At 43.5% G+C, this 16546-nt stretch overlaps 5 protein-coding genes across 5 annotated transcripts; 3 read left to right on the top strand and 2 right to left on the bottom strand.

Moving 5' to 3' along the window:
• Window positions 1-1172: 1172 nt before the first annotated feature.
• On the bottom strand, window positions 1173-2531 carry PHALS_03175 (guanine deaminase; the record flags this gene model as incomplete). Its single annotated transcript, XM_024720000.1, has 1 exon — window positions 1173-2531. The coding sequence occupies one exon, from the start codon at window positions 2529-2531 to the stop codon at window positions 1173-1175; it is 1359 nt and encodes a 452-aa protein (XP_024571572.1).
• A 790-nt stretch (window positions 2532-3321) lies between these two features.
• On the bottom strand, window positions 3322-3830 carry PHALS_03174 (10 kda chaperonin; the record flags this gene model as incomplete). The annotated part of the gene is made up of 2 exons (XM_024719889.1): window positions 3322-3618; window positions 3714-3830. 2 exons carry the CDS (start codon window positions 3828-3830, stop codon window positions 3322-3324), a joined length of 414 nt encoding a protein of 137 aa, XP_024571571.1.
• A 2839-nt stretch (window positions 3831-6669) lies between these two features.
• PHALS_03173 (uncharacterized protein) lies at window positions 6670-7117 on the top strand (the record flags this gene model as incomplete). Its single annotated transcript, XM_024719778.1, has 2 exons — window positions 6670-6824; window positions 7102-7117. 2 exons carry the CDS (start codon window positions 6670-6672, stop codon window positions 7115-7117), a joined length of 171 nt encoding a protein of 56 aa, XP_024571570.1.
• A 4113-nt stretch (window positions 7118-11230) lies between these two features.
• Window positions 11231-12771, top strand: PHALS_03172 (Extracellular protein SEL-1 and related proteins; the record flags this gene model as incomplete). The annotated part of the gene is made up of 2 exons (XM_024719667.1): window positions 11231-11377; window positions 11443-12771. 2 exons carry the CDS (start codon window positions 11231-11233, stop codon window positions 12769-12771), a joined length of 1476 nt encoding a protein of 491 aa, XP_024571569.1.
• A 150-nt stretch (window positions 12772-12921) lies between these two features.
• Window positions 12922-14224, top strand: PHALS_03171 (Laminin B type IV; the record flags this gene model as incomplete). The annotated part of the gene is made up of 5 exons (XM_024719556.1): window positions 12922-12971; window positions 13037-13130; window positions 13194-13267; window positions 13332-13449; window positions 13505-14224. 5 exons carry the CDS (start codon window positions 12922-12924, stop codon window positions 14222-14224), a joined length of 1056 nt encoding a protein of 351 aa, XP_024571568.1.
• Between the last annotated feature and the right edge of the window lie 2322 nt (window positions 14225-16546).

The following is a 16546-nucleotide window of genomic DNA, read 5'->3' as shown; positions in this document are numbered from 1 at the left end:
GGCCGAATTTTTACTGTTGCAGAGGATGCAGTCACTGCGAGACATTTCTTCTTTTTCACCGCTACTATCTGCGGGCCTTCTTCTGTATTTGATATATGGTAGTCTCACGCTGCTTCAATAGAATATTTTTGTTGTGAGGTTAGATATTTGCAAGCATTTTGTGAGCGAATTTGGTTTGCTTCCTATTGACAAACGACAACAACTTTTACGTCAATATTCTTCTCCTCACAGCTAAGTTTTCTAGCACTGATGGTCGCGGCTACACGCCTATTCCCGTTTAAAAAAAAAGCCCCAGTCATTTGGCTTGGATCGTACAAACTGATCTAATCTGGAAGAGTTAGGATTGAAATGGTCCTAAAAGTGCTAAGACCTCTTAATCACCAAAGGTGGCAACAATTACAAGAACATTATTTTTCATGTCAATTACGGCTTCAGTGATCCCAGAAGCAAGCCTCAGTCCATTTTTGAAGATGGCAAAGTCACCTTTACAACTCGACATAGGTCCATTTCAAATGTAGTATGACAACAGGATGTGTTGTGCTAGAATGAATGGTATAGCAAGTGCGGTAATGTGGATGTGAACGTTTATCGTAATTTCATGCGGACTATTCGCTGTGGGCCGATGGAGGTTGTAAGGATGCGTTTCTACTGCTTGGCGTATAACAATCTATACGACTAAGTATGCTCATGACATGATTCTGATGAATCTTGCGTATAGATTTCAGGTTTGCTGATGATCTTTTTTTCGTTTTTCTGTATACAATTGCACTTTCGCTCTTCAGGAATCACGCAGCAAGGTTGGTGGTACCATAGACGCCAATTTTCTGCAGTCAGCACCAATGGATATATCTGGGATGATTCCAGAGGTCAGGATTGTCTTGTCGTAAAAAACAAGGCCAAAGAGTAACTAAGTATCCTGATCAGTTTGACTTGACAGATTGGGATGAGGCTTGAATGACTCTTCGGTGCAATCGACGGTAAGCGAAAGGCGCTGAAAAATGTCTAGCTAACGATTTTGCACGTTTAGGTTAGTAGACAGAGAGGCTCCACATATATTCCATTAGTGAAACTATCCTCATTGACACTCGGGCGGGTTATAGATGAGCTCGATTTGATGTCAGCTAGTCGCAAAATGTTCGAACAAAAGCGGAAGCTGTTCATGTTGATCGACTTTAATTTATATTGTTATTCTTTACTTGACGCCCGTTGACGAAGACTTTGACAATGTTGCGGTCGTCGCCAAGAAACAAGAATTTTTGAAACATGTGAAGCACATCAACATCTTCATCTTGGTCCAGGGTCTCGTCGATAGGACTGTTGGCAGCATATGGGTCAACAACCAATGCGTCAAATGACTTACCAATCATAAAGTTGCCTACTTTATCACTAAGACCCAAAGCTTCTGCGCTTCCAACGGTGGCAAGATGAAAGGCGTCAGCGTATGTAAGCGGTTTCGGTAAAATGTCATTGACCTCGTCGCTGGAGCTACCATTGCCCATAGACACAAGCTTGGAAGCGATAATGGCTTGGCGAATTGCGTCTAGCATTGATGGTGAGTATCCCCCAGACACATCCGTACCCAGTCCAACTTTGATGCCTATTTGCAACAATCGACGTACGTTTAAAATGCCACTAGAAAGTGAAAAATTGGAATTGGGACAGTGAATAACTGCCGTCTGTTTGTCACGCAGAATGTCCCGCTCTCCTTTGCTGCACCAAATACAATGCGCCAAATACGTTCTTTCATGAAGAAGTCCATGATTCAAATAGACATCCGTATACGTTTTACTTTCTGGGTGCAGACTTTTCACCCAACTAATCTCGTCTTGATTCTCATCTAGATGCGATTGTATCGGCAATTTAGGCTTGTGCTCGTTTGAGATCTCAGCCAAAGCTCGCATTAGCTCGGAAGAACAAGTCGGGACAAATCGTGGCGTGATAACAGGTGTCAACAATTCACTCTTTTTGTTATTTACGTATTGCACAAACTCTCGTGTTTCATTGACGGAACTCTGCGTGTCCTCTTGTAATTCAGAGGTTCCATTACGGTCCATATTGACCTTTCCAATGTACCCTCGTTGCCCCATTTCCTCTACAATATCTGTCAGCACCTTGCACGCCTCCAGATGAATTGTAGCAAAGTAGGAACAAGTGGTTGTACCATTATGAAGGTGACGACGAACCGCTTTCTCATAGACATCTCGAGCATAGTCTCGACTTTGAAATTTCGACTCGTAAGGAAATGTGTACGTCTCTAACCATTGAAGCAATGGCACGTGCATACCGACGCCAACGAATGAATATTGAGATGCGTGTGTGTGGCCATCTATGAATCCAGGAATCAAGAGGTGGTCTCCTAGGTCCACTAATTCGTCAAATCGATGTGTATCAAGAGGCCATAGGTCCAGATTTCGGACAAATACAATCACGCCATGCTCATTAACACCCACAAGTCCAGGCTGGAGCACTTCCAGCTCACCTAATGTTACCGAGTGCACGACATTTCCCTTGTATGCGATTATATACGTCATTTCTGGATCCGAATATCTGGCTAATCCTCCGAAATATCATATCTTTGTTGAATAATACTGTTCTAGAAGAGTCGTCGAATGCTGAAATTCACATTTGAAGCGATGATTAATGAAAATTGGTTGGTAGAGTTTTAAAAAAGTGATAGAAACGAAAAGGTGAGTCAATTGCCATTTAGTTTCAATTCTGTCAACCTCGCCCATGTTACAATGAGCCATCCACCTATTAATTTGGTGGTCTAAGCTGGATATCGGATTGTCAGATCGCTGTACGCTATGCATCGCGAATTGCGAGATATCGATTTATCCATCTGCGTAATTCGTTTGTAATGTGTCGCAAATTTGCATTTAGATGCTAGCCAGAAGCTATAAGTAATATCACCACTCCAACCAGAAGATCTATAGTCGCAGAGCTGTGCTACTTTCTTTATTGCAAGAATTTGCTGCGTCTGACAGATAATTGCCTTTCGATAAGGTTTTTGCTTTGAATGAGAATCAAGCTGAGAAGTCCGTAGACATTGACAGCTTTTCTTTGTTTCCATAGTCCTGGGAGCTTCTGACATTCACTGACAAGAACCTCTGATAGTCACTATATGGCAATTTGCATGGACTTAATCAATCACACCGAATTAAACCAAGTTAACATACTTTATTATCTCGTCCTCTCTAATAGCCATGTCGTCAAAAACGTCAGAAGGTCTGACTGTATGTCACCAGCCTAGGTGACTCGAATGACGTTGGGATAAATCTAGCCTCGAGCAAGCTCACCTAGCGATTAACTGAGACCCTAAATCTACTCGAGCTTGCCAAGAATATCTTCATCGCGAAAAAGGAAGAACTCCTTGTCACCTAGTTTTACAGAGCTGCCACCGTATTCAGGTAACAATACCTTGTCACCAACAGCACTCTGAGCCGCAATGAGTGTACCATCAGAAGCACGAGCGCCAGGACCCACTGCTACAACTTCGCCTTCATTCTGTTGCTTCGTATCGGCGTCCGGCAAGTAAATGCCACTGGCCGTCTTGGCCACTGGCTCAAAACGCTTGACTAGCACGCGGTTGCCGAAAGGAATCAATTTACGTAGCGAGCTCTATGATAGATCCAAGTTATAGCGACATACACAATGTAAGCATGGACGATCATGACAAGAACGCATACGAAGCGTATTATATGTAAATCTCGTACCATTGCAATGAAGTGTTGAATTGCGGGTAAAATGCGAATTGATCGTCGCCAACGAAGTGATATGCGGTCCAGGTTCAAGCGACCTTCTGACGACAAATTATGAAACTTAGTAGACATTACCTGATAATTATAGCTTTCGAGCGACAAATAAGTGCTACGTAATATTTTAATCGATTGTTCCAGAATTATGCCATTCTTTATAATTTAACCAGCTTGAAGAAATTCTTTTTAGGTCATATAATGATTAAATCAAACAGGATTCATTTTAAGCCACAGGCATTTCTGAGCATACATTCAACTCAGCGCGCATTTTTACGCAGCACAGATGTACCGAGATCGCCGATACCTCTGCGCAGCTGGATCTACATTTTTAACGCTGACAAATATTCATATAAACCTTTTGAAGCCAAGATGGAGTGATCCACCCAAATTTTGATAGAAAGCTGTTGTACTATTCGCACTTTTGAGACATTGAATCCCATAAGCACTTACCCAAACGATGGGTATAAGTAGTTATACAGAAGATGGGCAACTGTAGTCGCGAGTATTTGATATGATGACCGCAAATGTCTTCCGAAGGCTGTGTTGGCAACGGGTTGGCTATACCTTGCACAGAGGAGTCTTAAACTCTCAACAACTAAACAGCAGATGGCCTCATAGGCCGCTCCTAGGACGTGGAACCCAGATCCTCTCAAGTACCTAATACTTTACACTTGCCCAAATGAACAGTGGTATCGTTTAGTTCAAATCAAGCTTGAAGTGATTTCTAGCATATACGCTTGCTATCTGTATCAACAAGCTTTATCAATGCATTGCGTGAGGCTGACGGCCTACATGTCGCACAAACATCTCCTTTCGCAATGTCATCACTCTGATATCAAAACCCATTACCATTGTACTTGACCAAAAGACTATTGTGTAATATATACACCCATCATAACAGGATACCCGTTATTCCGAAGAGAGCTGAGCTCCGTTTAAGTCATAAGCGATGAGCTGTCTCTTAACTTCACAGATACGCATCAGTGTAATCTCAGCGCGAACAAACCTCGCCGGGAGTCCCTAACCAACTGCTTACCTTAGCGCGTGATGCAACGAGCCTCAAAACCATGTGCCCCTGCGGTCGACGTCATAAAAGTTATCTCATATGGAGATATCTTGAATCATCAATTCCGCTTTGTAATGAGGTACACCCCTTATTGTGGTGTACGTAAACCTTTCACTATTGCCCCCTAGACACGACGACAAATTCCAAAATACGAAAGGATGGTGTTACGATAAAAAATAATGATTAGATACTGATACAAATAAGGGGAAATGAGAGGCACGGTGAACTCGAGGGCTGCCAGTTTAGAACGTAGCGCTTTATTATCGCAGAAAGATAAAGAGATACATATACTGTTAGTTTGGACTGCACTCAACTTAAAATACATGTACAATTGGAAATAAAGCGTATATGGTTATTTTAGAAGGTTTCGACCCCGCTTCCGAAGCGTACAAGCCTCTTCTTGTCTGTTAGTTTATGGGGACTCGCTGAGTCACGTTCTGCTTTGTGCGACATGAACAGCAGCTCCGCTGCAATCGTACGCACTCTTCATCGATCTGACGACAAGATCATGATAGACTGAACATATTCTCTGTGGCGCAGGTAAACAAGTCGGTCGACTATCTGTCGAGATGACAGCTAGACACACAAGATCCTGCTTGTGGTTGGTCCGAAGAAAAAACAATTCGCGGATCAGAGCGTTATAAGTTTTTTTCTTGTCCGTGGGCGCTTACTATGAGAATACGCTATCAATACAATTCCAGCAATACATCTACTATCCGTCGATGGAAGCACGACTTGTTCCTTCGAGTGCCGACCACTGCTAAGTATCTAGCCCTCCAGGGTAGTTATTCTCCTAGGCAAAAGAGTCTAGAATTGCCATGAAGATTGACCATACTCTCGACAAAGTATCAACGCGTTTTGCTAGAAGGCTACAATCTAGATGGACGTGCGTGAAAATGGAGATCTCTCTTTCGACGAGGTATATCGACATGGCAATTGTCGGAGCGACAGGAGTTGCAGGTACTCCCATTTCTTAATCACGCGCATCGTGTACCATCAAGCACCGTTAAATTGGTGCAAGTTGCACCAGCATTTTTGGATGTGCTGGGTGTCCGAATAAGTGTAATGTACAACTTCCGGGCCGCAAAAATCGCTTGAGCTATGAGCGTTGAAGGCTTAACGGGCATTCAAGCGGCGATAGATCGCTGCCCTGTCGAGTGGAAAGATATAGACTGTCATGCAGCACCGTGGTACCCGCATGTGATAGTTTCAAAATTATGCACCCAGCAAGTCCTATTCTCTTACAGCCAATTGTAATGGTGATCCCACACGCAAGTTCGTCGCCCGACAATCTCTTCATGGGAAGTGTTGTAACCTCAAGAGGCACAGGGTGGCCTACTGGGGAGAAATAGGTTTTGTACCTCGTGATTCAGTATCAGCCTTGATGGGAGCGCCTACATCGATGAATGGCGGAGCTCATATCTTTTGATTTTGTTTATCGAGTCAGCGTCCGGACGTTTTATAAACGGAAAGTCACAATAGATTTGCACGGGCCATGCGATTACGCACAACGCGTATTTGATAAAAAGCAGATACGATTTCCGTGCATCGTGCGATGGGATCGTGGCATAGTCTCTTTTGTGCCTCTCTAAATCGAAGACTTTGACAGCGTGGAGGGTTGCCTCATGATAGACCCAACATTTAGACGACCTAGTCTTGCGAGAATCCTATGTGAGCTGTGACTGGATCGTCATGGGCCATGGAATCTGTAACATTAGGCACACTCGCAGTGGAACTGTGGTGAGGCATGAAGTAAGCTCGGACAAATAACAGAAGTGCTTTTGGCGCGCGTATGAATCTGCAACGTCCTGATACACGAACCATGATAATGCCAATTAATATGCAACGATGCTTCTGAGCGCCTTAAAAACGATTGAAAGTCATAAAGTCGATGTCTCAGTGAAAAACGGCAACACTCAATCGCACTCTTCAAAGAGCATTTCTGCTAAGTCAGGAATGAGCGACCATATGTCGCATTTTGCAAATTTTGCCTCTGGAAAGATGTATGTGACAGCTATAAACTGGATATCCTGTGGCAGAGCGGATGGAGACAGTTGACTGTGAGCTAAAAACAGAAAGGTTACATTCTGAGATCTGTCAGAATGGTCTATCCTGGCTACGATGGCCTAAGACTGCTGAGTTATACATCGATGTGACCTGTTTCTCTTGCAGAGTAGTAATGCTGCATATATTTGTGGCGGAAAATCTGAGTTGTTCGTGTATGTAGTAGTCGAATATTTACGAAGGAATGTGAGTCTGTTCCTTTTACCGAGGCAAAAGCCATCGTTCATCTTGAAGGTTTATTTCTTAGGGATGTTTGCAAACTGTTGCAAGATAGTAGAATTACCAGTTTATTACGGCTGGTCTCATAAGAGGAGCGGTGCCTATTATCTGTCATGGATGAGACCGTCTTCGAGGACACTCACAGAGCACTGATTGTGAGGAGGAAGACGACTTTATAATGGATCTCATATGTTCTTCAAAGTGAGTTCGTATATTTTTAATACTTTATTTCTATCTAATTTGCGTGACTCTGGTCGAGGTGGAGAAAGTATGTCAATACGGCTCGACTTGTCGATTACTGCCAGGGAACACCATGTAGCAAATGGAATATTGTATTTTAATCTTCAGTCTCAACAAAACAAATCCTCAATTTATCGTGCGCTGAGTGTGCGATGCTATGGCTGAGTGTCGGGATATGCAGCACGACGCGTGGTTATCGGAGGCTCACGTGAATTGCGCGAATATGAAGCGAAAAGATCTTTTTTAAAAGCTGATAGCCTTACTACACACGCAGTGTCATCCTTCGTTACGACAAATTTGCGACCACATCCATCCTACCGTTTATGGTTGTCGGTTGGATAAAATTAAGCTACTCTGTCACATCCCAAAGAGAACACGAAAATTTTTGGAAAAACTGAAAAGTATCCTCATGCGCTCAGTAAAGCCTCCGCTCTTACAAGACAGTTTGGTGTGGAGGGTTTCCTGAAGAAGACGCCAGGTCGCCACCATACCCCGTAGCTAATCTACAAGCTTTGAGCAGCGATACACCTCTGAACCAAATAAAACCCCCAAACCACTCATTTTTATGGCGGTGCTGAAAGCCGGAGAAACTGAACCTTTCAGCTGCATTTCCTCAAACCTGGAAGAAAGCATGCGATCCAGCCTTGAAATGTTGTACTGCGCCGGCTCTGTTCGATGAAAAAGGTGACCCACTTTCATGTGTTGGCCGGCGAGATCACCAGTACTGTTTTTCGTATCTGGTGGTGGAAGAAAGACTCTCACTTTATAACACCGGCAAAAATGAGTTTGCTTACCAGCGCAGATGTGCATACACCTTGGTGTGTTCTTTGTCGTTGTCTCATCAGGAGAGAAGACGGGGTTGCCTATCGTAATCCACCTTCCACTAGTAAATGAAAACGGTCTTGTTTCTGCTTTGAGACTTGGTCGGTAGCTGTATATGCCGGCTAATGGAGACGAGCAGGGATGGTAGACTGCAATAATTTGAGTCTACCCCAACATCTGGGTCATGCTTTTGTGCTTAGCAAAGTCAACGACTGAATGAAGCTCAAGTATGACGTCTGATTTTTTGAAGCTGGCCCGTATACCTGGGAGACAGGTAAAGCAGCATGTCAAGCTAGTGCAAGAATTCAGTCATATATAATTCGGCACTTTGGTCAGCGTAAAGGTTCGATCCACGTCAAGAACACAGATCTACCAGACCGCTGCTGTTACATGTGAAGGCGGTACTCTTCAATCTTAGTAGCCTAGATTAGTGGAGCTGCGTTCATGTAGCATTTTTAGCATTGATTTTGCTATTAGTTGGAGTACAAAGCTCGCAAAAATAGGTGTGATAGAGCACCGCGTTGCGGCAATCAGATTCTAGCGGATTACTATCATGATCACGTCGTGATCTCTTCTATAAAAATTATTGCATATCTTGCACTTACCAACGGGCAGGATCAGCTAACTGAGCCTGATTCATCTCATCGGTGGTACGGTGGGTATCGTTCGTTAAACACCTACTCCACAAGCTACATGGCTTCGCTACTACTCGTCAACAAGTTTTTGCAAAGTCTTTCATTATGCGAGAGTTGCGCAAACCATGTCATTCCCTCAAGCGGAGCGTAATATGGCGCAACGCAACGAGACTGAAGACGAACGACTTTCTGTGGTAGAAAAACTGATTGCAAATGGAGGATCTTGTATGGATACAATAAACTTAAAGCGGACACAATTCCCACCTGGATACTAATTCCTTTAAAGGACGCGCTACAGAACAGCACAATCAGTTGCACTTTGTACCGTAGTCTTTGCTGGGAACTATCAGTTGCTCATGGGAGCCAGTGACATTCTCCTCCGAAAAACTAACTTAAAGTCTGTTATTCGCACTAGCGACATTCAGCTGACTCCGGACCGTTGCGGTACGCGTCCGTGTTCATCCACCCACCTGAATATACGATGGCGTTGTATTCATGGCGGAGTACAAATTCCGTGTCTACGGCCGATTGGAGTGCCCATGCACGAGCTTAGTTTGTCAATGCTTTCTTCCATGATATCACATATCACGGAATATTGGACGTAGACATCCACATTGGACATTTGCGAGCATACTTCGTGTACGAGCTGGATTGTTATGGTGACGTTGCATCGAGAAGGAAACATGTAAGGCGTACGGTCCTATGTCATATAATCTACATGGTTGAATGGTTTATTAAACAAAGAATTTAAAGGTGTCATGTCGTTTTATCTAACGACTGTGTAGTGCGTTTATATCGCTACATTTCCCAAAATTTGCTGTTTTACTACCCGGACGTTTTAGACAGACCATGGCAGCGGTACATATAAGTAGACTCTAAATAAAGCGTATTGCACGAAGCACATGATATTCTTTTCGGCAGCCAATTCCACAAAAACAAATGACAGACTGCTCGCTGTGAGCTATGTACTGATGATTCAATATGTTTAAATATACAAATACTTACACACGCACTTATAAACCGTGTCAACGCGAAAATTTCTTCAGCGCCGGCCTGTAGATTTTGGCAGTTCATTGGCATGCGCTTATTTGCACCCTTAAAAATCGCGCTCGGTAGCACCGACATTATGACCGTGGAGAACCTTCATAGGTTTTCTCACTATCGGCAAAGCACAAGTTGGCGCCACAATTCTTGCCAGCACTACTCGGCAGTGGTACCTTCTCTATGACGGGGTAACACGTACCTTGATATAAAGGGGTGGGTCGCACAAGATGGTGTGGCCGTCCAATAGTGTGGCTACACCTTAACATAAGCCACTGACTTGGCGGGACTGTCAGTAATTATGCATATTAATTAGGTTTTGCAATATAATTAGAAAAATCTATAGATTTAGATACAGGCAGCTCTGCCGCAAATAAAACAAAAGAAAGCAGTTAGGATTTCGAAGGGAAGAGTATATTTGCCTTGGGTTAAGATTTTGGGTACTCTTGGAGATAGCAATCTTCGCTCCGCTACACTTGTACTGAATCTAATATAAAACGTAAGGTCGGTGACCTTATCTTAGCTTCCTTTAAGCAAAGAGCTACGGCAGCCCCGCTGCACTTGGTAGCACTCGTAGTGCATCTACACCTTAGTCGATTGATCCTCTGCGAGCTTTTTATTAAGTCATCGCGTACATACCAGAAGATCCACGAGGCACTCACTGCGCGAGGAGTTTATCACTCTATCTACACAACCCTGTGCCAGCTCTATCCGTCCAACCAGGGGTCCTGCACAGTAGAATTAAGCAGCCCTATGATTTAAAGGACGAAGATCACCTTTTGTTTGACACACTTTGTAGAGACCGGCGGGCACACCCAGACACACCAGAGGTACTGAAGTGTAGACTCAGAACAAAGTGTGCTAGCAAACAAAATGATCTTTGCTTCCCTTGAGATTGGTTTTACTTCTTATTTGTTGGAGGCAAACAGATATAATTGCTTTTCCTCGAACAATTAATGGCCGATTGGATGTCGGAGTCAACTGAGCAATTTCAAGCATCAACGATAAAATCCTGCGATAGTAAAACCTACTGCTCATCAAAAGTTACGGCTTCTTTTCATAGAATTCCAGCCACCTCCTGACTCTATCAGAATCAGAGTCATTGTGCTCTTTTGGAAGTAACTTGCCTCTCTATAATCTTAGTCTATTTAGTCTTTTTCGGAAGTGCTTCAAGTGGATTGAAATATCAGCATCCACCATCAGAGAAGCATATACTTCCGAAATATGTAAATGAAAGTTCTTCCCATTTTGGTGGAGTAATCTTTCCTATGAATTTTGTGAGCAATGACTATTTTCTTTTGGAAATATAAAGTTTGAAATAATAATTACGAGTTGTACATTCATACAAAACCACAAGATAGCTGTAAAATATAGTAAACGTAATTAGCATGTGGCGAGCTAGAAGTCGAGTAGTAGCGGCGCTGGTTTCAAACGGTCATGCATTTGTGATTGGCAATAGCCGATCATTTCAAAAAACTCATCTTTACAAAGGAGCTCATGCGCGTTCAATTATATCAATTGCCAGCGAGAAAGAGGTACGCTTCAGCCTCAACTTGACTTATTTTATTGACATTGACATGTTCTTTGTCTACAATTCCAGGCATATGAAGTGTTTGAAAAGGCAAAAAAACTACTGGATACTGACGATCTGCAACAGGCAATGGGGCATTTAGAAGCAGCAGCGTGTGCCAACGTTCCTGATGCGCAATATTTGCTAGGATCATTGTTGTTAAACGAAGACGTCGAGGAGAACGAAGACGAAGCTCAACGTAAAAATAAGGAGCTGATTCGTGATGCTGAGGAAAATCGTCAGCGTTTGAGACGCTTCGATGATACTCATGATATTAAAGAGATTCGAAAGAGTGCACGTGCCGCTTATAAGCAATATCTTATGGAGAAGGAGCGGAAAAAGCAGACCAAAGCGGCACTCTTGGCTGAGAATACGTCAGTGGTTCAGCACGTAACATCAAGCGAGTTAAATCATGTCTTTGGAAAGACGATGGAGCACTTGCTTGACCCAAAGATTAAATTTGAACCGCTGGATGAAAAAGACCGCGGTAATAATGCCATGGATACCACAAAGGCAGTCGAATGGCTGCGTCGTGCCGCTGACAATAACCACCGTGATGCAACCGTCCAACTTGGTAACTTATGTCTGAGTCATGATCCGCCGATGGCACTGGAAGCTAGCGCGTGGTATACTCGTGTGACAAAGGGCGAGAATCCGCACCCGGATGCACTATATAATCTTGGTGTGATGCTGTTTGAGGGTGTGCAGCATGCTGATCCCCCCTTCATTGGCAACAGAAGCGCTTCTATTCCATTTTTCACTCATGCTGCAGAACTAGGAGATACTTCAGCGCAATTCTTTATGGGGATGCTACTGCACCAAGGTGACAAGGAATTGGAGATTGAGCCAGATTTTAAAAGTGGCCTCATGCTGATCAAGATGGCGGCTAGCAAAAACCACCCGGCCGCTTTATATTATCTAGCCCAGCTCTATCGCTCGGGTGATGAAGCCAATAATCGTACTGCAGACCGAGCCAAATTCCTCGAGTATTTAGACAAGGCGATGATGGCTGGTGATTCGGACGCACTCTTTTGTATGGCTGATATCTATTATCACGGAAGTGATGGTTTTGAGCGCGACTATGAGCAGGCTCACAACTTTTACATGGCTGCAGCTCAGCAGGGACACGCAAACGCCTATTGCTGTCTTGGTGCTCTTTACTATAACGGTATTGGTGTCGAGCAGGACTTTGAAAAAGCTTTCTTGTACTACCAGGAAGCTGCAGAGAAGGACTCGATGGAGGCATGGAAAAATCTGGCAGACATGTACATGATAGGTCGCGGTGTACCACGGAATGAAGCCACAGCCAATGCGATCATGAACATGCTTAGAAAGGGCCAAGCCGAGGAGAACGTGTAAATTTGTAGCGGCACCATACAGTTACTAATAAAGCTCAATAGAGGTTCATATATTAGCAATAAGGAACCAGCTGAAAGGACACAATATGCACGTTGCATATCTTAACCCGACGGTTGAATGCTAAGTATGACAAGAAGGAAAATAATTCCGATGCAAATTGTTTTCGGGCTTTTGTGGGGAACATCTGCCTATGCAATAAGGTAAACAAGTGATATTGTGAAGTTCAAAGCTAGTGAAAATTTTTTTGAATACGTTAGTGGCACAGTCAGACGCTAATTGCGCGAAATCTGGTTTACCACGTCGACCCTGGAGAGGAGAAGGTGTTGGATTTGAAAGGTATCAATTACAGTGGGGCGAAAGTACGTTTTGATTTCAAGACACGTAGAAATATCGTTGCTGATGGTGACAATCGCTGCTTTTAGCTATTATACACGATAACATCGCTTCCGCTCAATGGAGAGATTTACCAGCTTTCGGATATTTTCAGCAAATACGGGTTCTTCTTCACATCAATCTATACATGCGCTTAGTATAACCAACACTGTTTTCTTGTCTTGCAGCTACGACCCTAAGCGTGCAGCATCACCGATACGATTTGTACCCACGGCTGTCACAGGCTCGAACAACCGAATCATATTCCTGCGTCCACCTTTTGGAGGCCCACGAAGGGATACTAAAGTAATCAAAGCGAAATATTGATCAATAGTTACTATGCTGACTAAAGGGAATGCAGTTTGCAGAATTTCGGTATTCTGTCACTGATGGAGTGACGACGTCGAATGAGGGTATCATTGTTGTAACTACAAGTGATGCGCTAGTGTCCAGTACGTTTGACCTCGATACCGACAATTGGGGGATCGTGTCAAATGGAGAAGGTGCCGAATCTAGACCTCGCTATCAACCAATTTCGCGGGGAGTGCAATTAAGTTATTACATCTATGGACTTGACGCTGTTATCCATCGTCGTGATGATACTGGTGACGATTCAATGTTGTGGTACTTCACCGCCCCACCCAAATTTCTTGGTAACCATTGGTCAGCCTATGGAGGTTCTCTTGACTTTGTGCTTTCATCGGCGGAAGGTAGTTTTGATGCTGCGAACTTGAATCTTGCCGGATCAGGTCATTTGGTCGAGCTGGAATGTGCGACTTGTGCACAATTTACAGGAATTACGTTTGCAATGCCTTTAAGTCCAGTGTTTTCGTACGACGGAACTTCCACACAATTTAAGATTCCTTTAAATGAGCTTGCTGGTTGGCTTAAGGATCCAAAAAATATCATCTTATCCTGGACACCGCCCACGCAATGTGAGTTTGTTAGTGTATTATCAGGACTTTCAGCATTAAGAATTCTTGGCGATTTTACGCGTGGTTACGAAAGCGTAGCTTTAGACTCCGTAATTTTACGACACGGACCGGGGCAGCCTGTAAAGTGTTATACTTCATCAATTTAAATTTACAATTTGTACAGACCACGGTAAATTCTGATGATACTGGCTTTCGAGCTCGAAAGTCTCGAATTTTTACTGTCAAAAGCTCCGATCGTTTCACACGCGGTTTTCTGGTGATGCCAAAGCGTGCGCGTGGGTGTTTGAGCAAGTTCTAAAACATTTACACGCACAAAAATCAAGGTCTATTCCCACAAATTCTCTTTTATCCCCTAATTTCAGCCGTTTGGACTTGGATAGGTCTGCGGTGGCTGTTTGAAGACAACTTTTGTTCATCCTCCATTTGTACATCGACAATGGCGCTTAAAGGGATTTAGCTTGCTTAGGAGTTATCGTTCGATTAGCGTATAGACACACTACTTGGCATGATAAAATTGTATTTCGAATCATTGCAAAGTGAGGCTTACTGCTTAATGACATACTAACTCCTTTGAGCGTGATAACAAGGAAGTGAAAGAAATCAGAAGAATTAGTCTTGTCCTGTGATCCTTCTCTTAATCCTAAAAAATGTTTAAAGTGCACTTTACAGATGACATTGGCTCGTCTTACTAGACCCACCGCATACTTCGCATATGGCTCTTGGTGGTAGAGTGACGGTAAAGCAACTCTTGGATACTGATTTGACAGGTACTTGTGTCGCATAAATATCATAGCTCTATCAGGAAAGGTATTCTGTTATAAAAATTTGAGCGAACAGGAGATTTTTTGGGTTTGATACAAGTGTACAGCAAAGCTTGCGCCAAACCTGGCGTCTTATAACCAGAAACCGCACTAAAGGCTAAAATGTAGTGCAATAATTGCTCTTGAAACAAAATTCTTACACGGCTGCGCTTCTGAAAAAAAGGAGTGACGACATGTTATGCGCATGTTAAAAAAACATATTTTTTCTAGCCGAAGAATTGTAAGTATGGGTGCAAGCTTTAAAGACTTCGTATAAAAACAAATAGAGGAGTTTTTGAGTGTAGAGGCAAATTATCTTATCACACAAAGGTAAAAAAACGAAGACTGGAGCTGTGATATGTTAACATCCGATAATGAAGAACACAAAACTCTAATTCGAGATGATGTTTACTAAAACAAGCGGAAGTCTGTCGCGGTAGAGCCCTAGCTGTAACGATGTTGTGTACGTATCTGTTAGGCTTCCGTCAAGCCAGAATTATGCCACTGTATAATGTGATTCGCATATTGCACTTTTACGCAATTGTGACTGTACAAGTAAAGCTGTTATAAAGATACTGGGACTCCGAAAGTCTATGGCACATTGGGGCTTTTTTGCCTCACGTCAACATTAAAGATAGCTCTACTAACGTATGCAGTAAGAAGTACATATCTAGTATAAAATCATCCTAAATATATGTCACTCTTGAGAAAGCGAAGCAAGCTAGGAAGCAGCTTACTAAAGAGGCTCTCAATTCCACTCCGGGTGAAGCTACGGACCCAGCTTTAGGCAAATTTAATGTGGAGTCTTTGAGTCTTGGCTCATCAGAGTGAGGTGCGCGGCGACCCCGTTGCACTTGATAGCGCTCGTAGTTTATCCCACCACTGAGTAGTGAAAGGTTAAATTTTTCTGTGAGGCACGATTTGTTTGATTACTTGTCTCCAGAACAACTAGACACTGCTGGCAAGTAATGTCTATTCTTGGTCCGAAAGGGGTCAGTAAACGAGCGACCCAAGGGTCAAAAGCAGAAATCTTCCACCCAGTGGTGCTCGCCAGCTGTGAGAATGCGCTGGTGAGACACCCCAGAAACGCCCAAACTGGTCGTTGGTGGGAGAGCAGAAGTCACTCTCTGTGAGGCCGCAAATGCCGAGTGTCCAGCCAATTGAGGGCAGAGAAGTAGAATTTGTTTTCCTCTGGATGAGAAGATTAAAATGGCCATGATAGTGATCATGCTTCAAATGGAGCAATCGCGCGTCGCGCTTGCAATCTTCAAGCTAGATGGCTGCGCGCGAGAGTGCGCACTGACGTGCATTCCATCAACACTTTCTGACCAAAAATTTGAAGCGACATATGCCGCAAACATGCCTAACCAGGCGTATTAGCACCGGACTAAGATTCATAAAAGTTACACAAACTTTTCGAGAACGCTGAAATAGTTAACATTCCCTGGAAGGAGTGCGGCTAGAACGAAGGACAAACTTATATCTCGAGAAGAGATGCAATATATGTAGACTGCAGCTTTTGGTCCCCGTGAAGGCCAGCTGGGGTATTAAATTGCGTCAGCGTAAATGGCAATGGACCTCGGCTATGATGTGGAGAAAGCGCTAGGCCTCGTATCCGCTGTGATGATTTCGCGGTACTTGCATGTGCTTCATCCATGGAACCTATCC

This window comes from Plasmopara halstedii, assembly GCF_900000015.1.
Source record: "Plasmopara halstedii genome assembly, contig: Scaffold_20, whole genome shotgun sequence".
In the NCBI taxonomy this organism is placed as follows: Eukaryota; Oomycota; class Peronosporomycetes; order Peronosporales; family Peronosporaceae; genus Plasmopara; species Plasmopara halstedii.
This window is presented reverse-complemented; position numbering and strand designations above follow the sequence as displayed.